Source organism: Mobula hypostoma, chromosome 20, assembly GCF_963921235.1.
Source record: "Mobula hypostoma chromosome 20, sMobHyp1.1, whole genome shotgun sequence".
In the NCBI taxonomy this organism is placed as follows: Eukaryota; Metazoa; Chordata; class Chondrichthyes; order Myliobatiformes; family Myliobatidae; genus Mobula; species Mobula hypostoma.
In genome coordinates, this window is record NC_086116.1 from 38,540,779 (window position 1) to 38,553,222 (window position 12,444).

At 43.1% G+C, this 12,444-nt stretch overlaps 1 protein-coding gene across 27 annotated transcripts in view; it reads right to left on the reverse strand.

Annotated features, from left to right (window-relative positions):
- celf2 (cugbp, Elav-like family member 2) overlaps nt 1-12,444 on the reverse strand; it is a 1,121,102-nt gene that overhangs the window by 81,747 nt on the left and 1,026,911 nt on the right. For 26 of the 27 annotated variants that reach the window (XM_063072708.1, XM_063072701.1, XM_063072709.1 and 23 more), the window contains one exon: nt 7,850-7,984. In XM_063072708.1, coding sequence (XP_062928778.1) covers nt 7,850-7,984 — 135 coding nt within the window. Of the gene's footprint in view, nt 1-7,849; nt 7,985-12,444 lie in introns of those variants that run through there. The other variant, XM_063072719.1, reaches the window with a different exon arrangement.

A 12,444-nucleotide genomic window follows, 5' to 3' on the forward strand; every position in this document is an offset into this window, starting at 1 on the left:
CACCCTCCCTTATATGGCCTCACCTACCAGTTGCCAGTTTGTACACTTCCCCTCCCCCACCTTCTTATTCTGACTTCTTCCCCCTTCCTTTCCAGTCCTGATGAAGGGTTGCGGCCTGAAATAGTGAGGGTTTATTCCCCTCCAAAGATGCCACCTGACTTGGCTGCATCCCTCCAGCATTTTGTGTGCGTGTTGCTCTAGATTTCCAGCATCTCCAGAATCTTGTGTGTTTATGAATACGCAGGGAATGGAGGGATATGGTTCATGTGTGGGCAGAAGAGATTCAGTATAATTTGGCATCGTGTTCGCCACGGACTAAACCGTTTGTTTATGTGCTGTACTGTTCTATGTTTGCCACTGTGCTGTCTTCAATGACTGTGGCCTTAGCGACTGGAGCTGTACTTCCTGTATAACAAGTCCAGAGTGTCAGTTGTGGAGACACGTAAAGACAGGAAGAGGAAGAGAGCGATGGAGGGCTTTAATGACAATTTGAAATAGATGGAACCTTTACAGACTTGCAGACTCACCGTGTCCAGATGCCTTTGCTTCTGAAACTACCCTGTAACCCAATTATGGAATCTGGTGACAACACAAATCAAACACCCTTGTGGCTGTGACAATGCCTGGTTGGTTTTGACAGACGAGGCTGCTGAACAGAAAGCCGTAGGCAAGGCTATTCTCTGCTGCAGACTTAAGTATTTAAGGAATTTGTGTTGGCCAGACTTAAGAACGCTGTTTATTAGGATGATGCGTTGGGCAGTGGGGAGGCGGGGGGGGCGGTGGGTAGGGGTCCACTGTCAGAGGACATTACTTCAAAAACTGTAACAGAGAAAACCATCTACCATCAGAAAGGAGATATAGGAATCTGAAGACTCACACTCTACGCTTTAGGAACAGCTTCTTCCTTTCAGCATTCAGATCTCCTCTGCTATTAGATTTTTGAATGGCCTAAGAATCCATGGACTACCTTGTAATTAATCCTCTGCACTGTTTATTCGTTTTTCATGTCTTGCGTTTTACTGCTGCCGCAAAACAACAATTTTTGACAACATATATCGGAAATAACAAGCGAGATTCTGATGCTAGAAATGCTCTGTTCAGTCTGATTTTAATTGGGCATTAGAAAAATGACCAATATTGACAAAGAGATTCTCTATCCCAGGTGGTGGACACTGGATCATTGGAGGTATTAAAGAGGAAGTAGACACGTGTTTGACAGATCAGAGAATTTGGACTACTGGTACAGAAGGGGAGATGCAGCTTGGGGCAGATCATCTGTGATTATATTGAATGGCAGGACAGGTTTGAGGGGCCAAGCGGCCAACTCCTGCTCCTATTTTCTTATGTTATGTTCTAATTTGGCCAAGTTCATGGCTTGAAGGAGGGAGCAACAAAATTAATAACAAAATTTTATACAAATTTCATACTCTGAAAAGACTCCTGGTCAATGCCACAGGCCAACACGTAAAAGATTCCTGTTTAAATCCCATTTGAGTTTTTGTTTCCCTTTGCAACATTAGGTTTAAATTTCACTGAAAATTTCACTCTATAATCACAGCTTTCTGAAAAATAAATACAGTAATACCATAGTTGTGCTCGTGAGCAGTGGGCAAAAGAATTACATTTCATCAAGCTTTATGTACCTGTGATGAATGTACCATAACATTGCAATTTTTAAAAATCTTTTGCTGCAGCTCTCTAGCTTCCTGTAGGCAATTGTTAAGGTGGCCTCACTAAGCATGATGAGGTTCATGGTCAGAACTCTGTCTCCCTTAAATACTTAGGTTCTAATGAGGTTTGAGAATGAAAGCCAACAGAAAGGAGACTCCTCTTGAATTAATATTTTAGATTTGAATTCTTGCATGAGTTCCTGCCTCTCCTCCAATCCAATAAATATACATGTGACCAAAGTAGCACAAGACTATAAGAAATAGAAGCAGAATTAGGCTATTTAAAAATTTTATTTTATTTCGAGATACAGCATAGAATAGGCACTTCTGGGCCTTTGAGCCACAACACCCAACACCCCCCAATTTAACCCTAGCCTAATCACTGAACAATTTACAATGACCAATTAACCTTCTAACCTACCATTTGGCCTATCGAGTCTGCTCCACCATTCCATCATGACTGATTTAATATCCCTCTCAACTCCATTCTCCTTCTCCTTGTAACTTTTGACACCCTACTAAATATTTCTTAAGGTAATTTTCTTTCATGGGGCATGAATAGAGACAAACCATTATCCATCATCAAATAACATCCATTATCTCATGAGTTCTGGATCCAAAGTTCATCTTTTGATTAAGTATTCAAACTCTTTTAATCGCTGAGAGGATAACACAAATTTCTTTAAGCTTTTAGGGGGAAACATATAGAATCCAAACATTTTAATCAGGTGAAATTGCTTGGTAACGTGCAAGTTCTGAGCTCTCTTAGCAAAGGAGACAACAGTTACTTTAAAGACCATAAGACACAGGAGCAGAATTAGACCACTCTGCACATTAAATGTGGCCCACCGTTCCATCATGGCTGATTTATTATCCCTCTCAACCCCATTCCCCTGCCTTCTCCCCGTAATCTTTGACGCCCTTAGAAGTCAAGAATCTATCAACCTTCGCTTTAAATATACCCAATGACTTGGCCTCCACAGCTGCCTTGTGGAATTCCACAGATTCACCACCCTCTGCCGAAAGAAATCCCTCCTCATCCCTGTACTACAGGGATATTCTTAAACCCTCAATACAATAATGACTGATGGGATGTAGCATTTCCTTGAGGCTTTCTGACCACTGCATGTCGAAACAAGTTGTGTCAGAGCAAGTTTAAGAACCAATCACATTCATGACCACATCCCAAATAGGTGAGGGTGGCAGATTTCCTTCCCTTGTAAACTAGATGGAATGTTAACTACAATATAAAAAAATTTTGGCCCCCAGTTACTGGTATGAGCTTTGTATTCCGCATTTATTTAATTGATCCAAAGCTCACAAGGCAGGATTTAAGTTCATATATTTGTAATCTAGGCCTCTGGATTAATAGCCCAGGAACACAATTCTACTGTAACTCACCACTTCCACTCTGTCCTTTCCCCCACTTTGATCCATCAACCTCTTATTTTTTTTTACTCTGCCTAAATTTATCGTCCACTTGCCCTTGTCCCCCAACTCTACCCCTCCCCTATCTAGCTCAATGTGCCTGTCATCCTTCACCGGTGCTCAGTCTACCAGTCACAGTAGGTTTCTGTCTCACTACGGCCCATCTGCACGTGACAGCAAAAAAGTGCTGAGAGTTCAGCACATCGTGCAAGCCAGCCTCCCCTCTATGGACTCTGTCGACACGTTGCACAGCCTGCATGATCAAAGACTCCTCCTGCCCTGGACACTTCCCTCTTCTCCCTTCTTCCATCGAGCAGAAGATACAAAAGCCTGAAAGAATGTACTGCCAGGCTCAAAGGCAGCTTCTACCCCATTGTTGCAAGACTATTAAAGGATTCTCTAGTACGATAAGATTCTCTAGCACTTTACCTCATTGTGTTCTTGCACCTTATTGTTTACCTGCACTATAGGTGTTACTCTTTCACCTACATTGTTATTGTTTGACCTCAGTGCACTGTGTAATGACTTGATCTGTGTGAACAGTACGCAAGACAAGCTTTTCACTGTACCTTGGTACATCTGACAACAGTAAACCGATTCCAATTCCCCCTGTACACTGGCTATCTTCCCTTTGTACTCTAACTCCAGATAAACACTGACAGTTGCTCTCCACCTCCTACAGATGCTGCTTGACCTGCTGAATTCCTCCAGCAGAAGGCAAATTTACTACAATGCCTTACAGATGCCAAATGGGTTATAATGATGGATTCTGACCAATCTGATGTTATTTTGTGGTGGGTGAGAGGAATAGGAGAGGTTCCAAAATAAATCTAGCCTTTGGATTCTAAATCTGTACTATCTTTTTTCCCCAAAAGCTACTACTTCAGTTGTAAGAAGAGGGCATAGTTAGGGTGTGGAATGGTATTGTTTCTAATCAGAATTCCAGTTTACTTTTTAATAACATTTTTCAGCTCTTACAATGCCTTTCTGATTTGGGTACATTAATCTCTTGATCCCTGCACATTCTAACCATTCAATAAAAGTAGTTCCCTCAGGCTGAGGTAATTTTAATGCACTTTAAATCCCCCCATCAGTGAGGTCTCATTTTAACAAGGCAGCTGGTGAAATAGAAAACAACTGGAATTCTATTCTTTTAGGGTGTTAAGTGAATTGAGACAGCAGTGGGCTGGGAAAATGATTAACAGAGTGATGCTTTTGTGGAATGCTGCTGAGCAAACTCTCCTTCTGAAACAGGAGGGAAGCCATTTGGCCCATCCACACCAGCCAAGAAAGAATGACAAGGCTTAATCCCACCTGTCCAATGTTTTACAGGTTATACCTCTTTAAGTGCACACTCAAAGACTTTCTGAATGCAATAAGGATTTTGCCTCTACCTCCCCATCAGGTGGAGAGCTCCAGGTTAGGATTTTATTCCCTGGAGTGGAAGAGAATGAAGAGAGATTTGATGGAGATATGCAAAATTATGAGGGGGAAGGATAGGATAAATGCAAGTAGGCTTTTCATATTGAGGTTGTATTAGACTAGAACTACAGGTCATAGGCTAAGGGTGCAAGATGATATATTTATGGGAAAACTAAGGGGGAACTTCTTCCCTCTGAGAGTGGTGCGAATGTGGAACGAGGTGCCAGTGGAAGTGGTGGATGTGGGTTCGATTTCAAAGTTTAGAAGAAGTTTAGATAAGTACATGGATGGAAGGTGTATGGAGGGCTATGGTCCAGGTGCAGGTTGATGGGACTGGGCAGAATAATAGTTCAAAAGGGACTAGATGGACTGAAGAACCTGTTTCTGTGCTGTAGTAATCTACAAACCTCAGTATCCCCAGGGTGTAGGACATCCATGTCATTGGAGCAAGGGGGTAAATTTTATTCAAACCATACCATTTGCCCATTGAAGCTTTGGTTGCTTCTCTAAGTGAAATGGTTTGCTCAGCAGTTGGTGTGGCATTAGTACCAGCTCAGGGCACACTTGAGCAGAAATATACCCTCCACCTCACATGCCTGATGTATAAGCAATAGTATGCATAAAGTGCCTATAAAAAAGTATTCACCTCCCCTTGGAAGTTGTCATGACTTATTGTTTTACAACATTGAATCACAGTGGACTTAATTTGGCTTTTTTGACACTGATCAACAGAAAAAGACTCTTTCATGTCAAAGTGAAAACAGATCTCTACAAAGTGACCTAAATTAATTACAAATACAAAACATTAAAAAAATTGCTTGCATGAGTATCATCCCCTTTAATATGGCACACTAACTCACCATTGGTGCAGCGAATTGGTTTTAGAAGTCACATAATTAGTTAAGGTCTCCTAGCTAAATATCAATCTGTGTGCAGTCAAGATGTTTCAATTGATTGTAGCAAAAATAACCCTGTATCTGAAAGGTCCAACTGCTACTGAGTCAGTATCCTGGCAAAAACTACACCATGAAGACAAAAGAACACTCCAAAAAACTCCATTAAAAAGACAAGTCAGGAGATGGATTAGAGTACAGTCAAGTCAATCATCAAGAAATGGAAAGAATATAGCACAGCTGTAAATTTGCCTAGACTAAGCTGTTCTCAAAAACCGAGTGACTAGTGAGGGAGGCCACCAGGAAGGGGACTAGTGAGGGAGGCCACCAAGAGACCTGTGACAACTCTGGAGGAGTTACAAGCTTCAGTGGCTGAGATGGGAAAGACTGCGCATACAACTTTTGCCCGGGTGCTTCACCAGTTGCAGCTTTATGGGAGAGTGGCAAAGAGAAAGCCACTGTTGAAAAAAACTCACATGAACTCTCAGCTAGAGTTTGTCAGAAGGCATGTGGGAGACTCGGCCGGAAGAAGGTTCTATGGTCTGATGAAACCAATATTGAGCTTTTTGGCCATCAGACTAAACGCCACACATCATCAAAAACATACCATCCCTATCGTGAAGCGTGGTGGTGGCTGCATCATGCTGTGGGGATGCTTCACTGCAGCAGGCCCTGGAAGGCTTGTGAAGGTAGAGGGTAAAATGAATGCAGCAAAATACAGGGAAACCCTGGAGGAAAACCTGATGCAGTCTGCAAGAGAACTGAGACTTGGGAGAAGATTGGTTTTCCAGTAAGACAACGACCCCAAGCATAAAGCCAAAGTTTGAAAACCAACAAAGTTAATGTCCTGGAGTGTCCAAGTCAGAGTTCAGACCTCAATCCAACTGAGAATTTGTGGCTGGACTTGAAAACGGCTATTCACTCATGATCCCCATGCATTCTGACAGAGCTTAAGCAGTTTTGCAAAGAAAAATAGGGGAAAATTAGTGTCCAGATGTGCAAAGCTGATAGAGACCTATCCACACCGACTCAATGCTGTAATTGCTGTCAAAGGTGCATCTACTAAACACTGACTTAAAGGGGTGAGTAATTATGCAATCAATTATTTTGTTTAATAATTGTAATAAATTTAGACCAATTTGTAGAAATTTGTTTTCACTTTGACACGAAAGCGTTTTTTCTGTTGATCGGTGTCAAAAAAGCCAAATTAAAGACACTGATTTAATGTTGAAAAACAATAAAACATGAAAACTACAAAGGGAGGTGAATACTTTTTATGGGCACTGTATGTCGGACTTTCGGTAATTTCTCCTCCTCCCCCTTCTCTCTTGTTTAACTCCATTCTGGCTTCCCTTGTACCTTTTCCTTTCTCCTCACCTGCCTATCCCCTCTTCCTACCCTTTCTCCACTTTCCTCTCATATCAGATCCCTTCTTCTCCAGCACTTTCCCACCTATCACCTCTCAGCTTCTCACTTCATCCCCCCTATCTGGCTTCACCTGGCATCTGCCAGCTTGTACTCCTTCCCCTCTCCCCAACCTCCTAAGGGACTTCTTCCCCCTTCCTTTCCAGTCCTGATGAAAGGTCTCAACCTGAAATGTTGACTGCTTATTCCCCTCCACAGACGCTGCCTGACCTGCTGAGTACCTCCAACAGTTTGTGTATGTTGCTCTTCATGTCCAGCATCTGCAGAATCTCTTGTGTTTATATGTGTCAGACTCTATCTTAATTTCAAAACTTGTTCCATTGTGTTCAGTCACACATTTGAGACACAGTTTTATCTATTAGAGGATGAACTGCATCTTGCTGTTTTCCCCTGTGTCTTCACAATAGTGTCAACATCCTTCTCTGCAATTAGGTGACCACAGCCAGCCTAATTTTTGCCAGGTAAGGGAGGGTTAACACTGGGCTCATTACCTTGGAAAGCATTACCACATTCCTTAAATTAATAAGAAATCCTTTCAAAATAATTTCCTCCTCAACCTAAAATTTCTTTCTCTTAATTGCTACTCAGCCAGTTAAACTTGGTCCCTGGTGTCTACTGAAAAGAGAAGGTTTTGAAACATTTGCAAACTTAAATTAGATAACTACTGGTGACAAGATTTAAGGTTATTAACCTGGTCACAGTTGGGAAACTTTAATAGGACTAAAAGAAATTTGAGAATTTTTCTTTTGGTTCTTTTGAAGCTCCCTTCTGACCTGAGTCAAGGCTTCACAAAATATTGGCAATAGGCAAGAGCCCAGTAATTAATGTGTTTGCATCGTGGGCTTAAAATAGCTCAAGAGAGTTGCTTAAAGAGCAAAAACCATGCCGGAGGAAACATGTTGATATGTGCTGTTTGGAATGGAAGATGGAATGTTTGGTTTTATTGGCTGTGACATACAGTTCCAATTAGCACTGAGGAGAAAGAACAGGCTTGATGGATTTCACACTTGCCTCGACTCAAACCATCAGGTCCCCGGAGAATTCTGCATTCCTCTATTTGCCCGAACGTTGAGAACATTACCCTAATGTCGTTCTCGTTGCACTTTTTCGAAACCATCCCAATGAACAACTTCCGGTCTTCCACAGCTGGAAGGGAAAGAGAAAGCGAGTGAGTGCTTGTTAGTGATGATGTTTGATCATCTTCCCCCGCTCCCCCCCAACAATATTCACTGAAACAGGCTACGAGATGAGACTGTATTAGACGGCGTTGATATCAGTTACAGCCCCTGCAGCAAGAGATGTGCTTTCATCCTCTCCAAGCAAATGCGAGTCTGAATAACAAATCAGATCCTGAAAAATGTGAGCTTCTCTCGTTCCCACCATGGATATCAGTCTTTGAGAACAGCCAACCACAGCAGAAGGCAATTAAGAAAGGATATGAATAATGTCCTTCGAGCTGACAGCTTCAATTGGCTTTACAATAACAAACAATTTATGAGTTAATACTTCTGTGGGCATGCAGGGTCATCTTATACCTCACCACGCTGCTTCAGTGGTTAATAAAATAGGTCTGGATCGGCATATTTTGCCACTTCAAAAAACTCCCAATAAAACTGAAATCAAATTTAATGTAAATTTGACTATTTAAGCGTATGCTATGAGGGAAATCATTGCGCCAGGAAGGATGAGCTTGCTTTACAGAACCATAGTCGGACAGCACGTACACAAGGCCCTTCAGCCCAACAGGGTCAGGCTGAACAAAATGCTCATCCAAGCTAGTCCTATTGGACCCATATCCCGCTAACCCTTTCCTATCCGTGTACCTGTATCATTCAATCATACACGAATACCCATGAATACAGCCAAACAAAACAGTGTTCCTCTGGGGCTAAGGTGCAAAACACAGAACCAACTGTCATACACAGCACAAAGCACACATAGCCATAAAAGACAGCAGTAAAACACAGTCACACAAAAAAAATATAATATAGCCCAAGATCCTGGGTGTCATGTCCTGTAGATTGATGCTGCAGGATGTTGTTGGCGAGCACAAGCCCACAGCAGCCATCATGCACTGGTGTTGCCGCAGGCAAATGCAGTCCAGCTTATCTTCCACCAAACGAACACCGGAAGGCAGCACCAACAGAAAGAGCCAGTCCTCAACCCAGGATGGAGTTCAGACTTCCCATTCTAGAACATCTGAGAAGTCCTCTACACTTTTTCTAAAAAAGGGATTTCCCTTTCATCACCTTCGACGCTGCCCTCCCTGCATCTCGTCCATTTCCCGCACGTCAACCCTCCTCTCATCCTCCCACCATCAAAACAGGGATTGGGTTCTTCTTGTCCTTACCTACCACCCCATAAGCCTCCATATCCAGCACATCATTCTCCACAACTCAAAGTTCAAAGTCATTTATTATTAAGGTACATATGTGTCACCATGTATAAACCTGAGATTCATTTTCTTGTGGGCGATCACAGTACTGTAAATACAAGAAGCATATTAGAATCAATGAAAGACCGCAACCAACGCAATGGACTAAAGTGCAAAAGACAACAAACTGTGCAAATACAAGAGAGAAAAGAATAAATAATAATAAATAAATAAGTAAGCAATAAATATCGAGAACATGAGATGAAGAGTCATTGAAAGTGAGTCCACATGTTGTGGGAAGAGTTCAGTTTTGAGGTGTGTGAAGTTGAGTGAAGATATCCCCTCTGGTTAAAAAACCTGATGGTTGAGGGGTAATAACTGTTCCCGAATCTGGTGCTGTGGGTCCTGAGACTCTTCTACATCCTTCCTGACGGCAGCAGCGAGACTAGAACATGGCCTGGATGGCAGGGTCCTTGATGATGGATGCTAGTTTCTTGCAACAGCATTCAATGTAGATGTGCTCAATGGTGGTGGACTAGGCTGTATCCACTACTTTTTGTAGGCTTGTTGGCAGCATGGAGGATCAGAGGGTATGAAGGGGAGGAGAGGGAGGACAATGAACCTCTTCTTTAGCCATAGACCCGGCTCTATATCCTGTGTCCAAGGAGGAGCCCCGACCCAGTGTTCAGTGTCCTGTGTCTAAGTCAAGTCTGAGCCTAGTCCAAGTCGAGAGCCAAGTCCCAAGTCCAAGTCGAGAGCCAAGTCCGAGTCTGAGTCCAAACCAAGTCCGTCCCAGTCCAAGCCAAGAGCTAAGTCTAAGCTTTTTGTACCCATGCAAGATCATCTGAAATATCACTGAGGAATTTAAAGTTCCTCTCCACCTCTGATCCCCGATGAGAACTAGCTGATGGACCTCTGGATTCCTCCTTCTGAAGTCAATAATCAGTCCATTGCTCTTGCTGACATTGAGTTGTTGTGGCACCACTCAGCCAGATTTTCAATCTCCCTCCTATATGCCGATTTATCACCACCTTTCATTCGGCCAGGACAGTGGTGTGGTCAGCGAACTTAAATACGGCACTGGAGCCATGCTTAGCCTTACAGTATTAAGTGTAAAGCATGTAGAGCAGGGGGCTAAGTACACAATCTTGTGGTACTCCTATGTTGGTGGTGTCTGTTGAGGAGACATTGTTGCTAACCTGAACTGACTAGGGTCTGGAAGAGAGGAAACTGAGGATCCAGTTGCACAAGGAGGTATTGAGGTCTAGGTATAGAAGCTTATTGCTTAGTTTTGAGGAGTTGATGGTGTTGAATGCAGAGCTGTAGTCAACGAAGAGCATCCTGATGTATGTACCTTCATGGTCCAGATATTCCAGGGTTGAGTGAAGAGCTAATGAGATGACATCTGCTGTGGACCTGTTGCACCAGTGGGCACACTGGAGTGGATCCAAGTCACTCCTAAGACAGGAGTTGATATGTTTCATCACCATCCTCTCAAAGCACTTCATTACAGTGTACGATAGTTATTCAGGCAGATTACCATGTTCTTAATAAGCAGCAGTATAATTGACACCTGCTTGAAGCAGGTGGGTATCTCAGACTGCTGAAGCACAAGGTTAAAGATATTAGTGAACACTCCTGCCAGTTGATCAACACAGATCTTTCGTATCAGCCAGGTATCCTGTTTGGGCCAGATGCTTTATGTGGGTTCGCCCTCCTGATGATCTTACTTCGGCCTCAGGGACTGAAATCACTCGGTCATCAGGGGTTCTGGGATTTCATGAAGGTGTCTCCATGTTTTGATGGTCATAGCAAACATAAAAGGTATAGAGCTCATTTGGGAGTGAAACCTTGTTGCACCTGTCCCACTTGGTTTCACTTTGTAAGAGGTAATAGCATTTAAGCACTCCCACAGCTGTCAAGCATCCCTCAGAGATTCAAGTTTGGCCCGGAATTCCTACTCCACAAGTGAGATGGCTTTCTGGAGATCGTACCTAGACCTCTTGTATTTTACTTGGTCATCAGTCCTGAACACCACTGGTCTGGCCCTCACCAGATTATGGGTCTCACAGTTTATCCAAGGCTTCTTAGTTGGGGAAGACTCTAAATGACTTTGTGGGGACACACACACATCTACGACTGTTCTTATACAGTCTGTGACAACTATGGTGTATTCATTCAGATCCTCTGACAAATTCGTGAACACAGGGCAGTTCACCAACTCGGAGCAATCCCATAACTGTTCACCTGCCTCCCGCAAATACCTCTTTGTTGTCCTCACTCCTGAAGCCTTGCTCTTTAGTCTTTGTCTGTATGCAGGTAGGAGGAGGACAGATAAATGATCAGATTTCCCAAAATGTGATCTAGGGATTGAATGGTTGGCATTCCTTATGGTGGTATTACAGTGGTTGAGTGTGCTGGGACCCCTGGTGCTGCAGGTGATATGCTGATGATAACTGGGCAGAGATTTCTTCAAACAAGCCTGAATGAAGTCCCTGACAATGACTTGAAAGGCGTCGGGTTAAACTGTTTCTTGTTTTCTGAGGGCAGCACTCAGTACCTCGAGCGCATGCTTAACATTGGCCTCTGGCGGTATGTAAACCGTGGTCAGAATTACAAAGGAGAATTCTCTTGGTAAGTAGAACAGTCGGCTCTTAATCATTAGATGCTCCAGGTCGGGGAAACAAGGGTACGACAAGATCACTGTGTCCGAGCACCACAAAGAGTTAATCATGAAAGATCGGTCCCCACCTTTTGCCTTCTCCAAATCAGCAGTCTGGTCCACCCAGTATATTGAGAAGCCCTTGGGTCTTATTGATGTATCTGGTGTGTCTTTAGTTTGCTATGACTCTGTGAAACACTGAAAACAACAATCCCTCATTTCCCTCTAATACAGCAATTTTGCCCTTGGGTCATCAGTCTAGTTCCCCAGCAACTGTACGTTTGCTAAGAAGATACCGGGTAGAGGAAGTTTCATACCCTGGCTCTTTAGTCTGGCTTGGGGTCTTCCCCTCCTCCCCCTCCTCCGGACATGGTGATGTACCTTCGTCCACTGAAATTGCATGCTTGGGAGCTAAGACCACTGAGACCTTCAGAAGATCATGAAATTGCTGGATCATATGATGGTTCAAAAGTACGTTACTTAAAGGGAAATTACAGGCTACAGATTGCAGTGAGAGTAGCTCAGAAGTTTACTTAAAAGTTTTGTAAGATGCCCACAAAGCATGTGTTT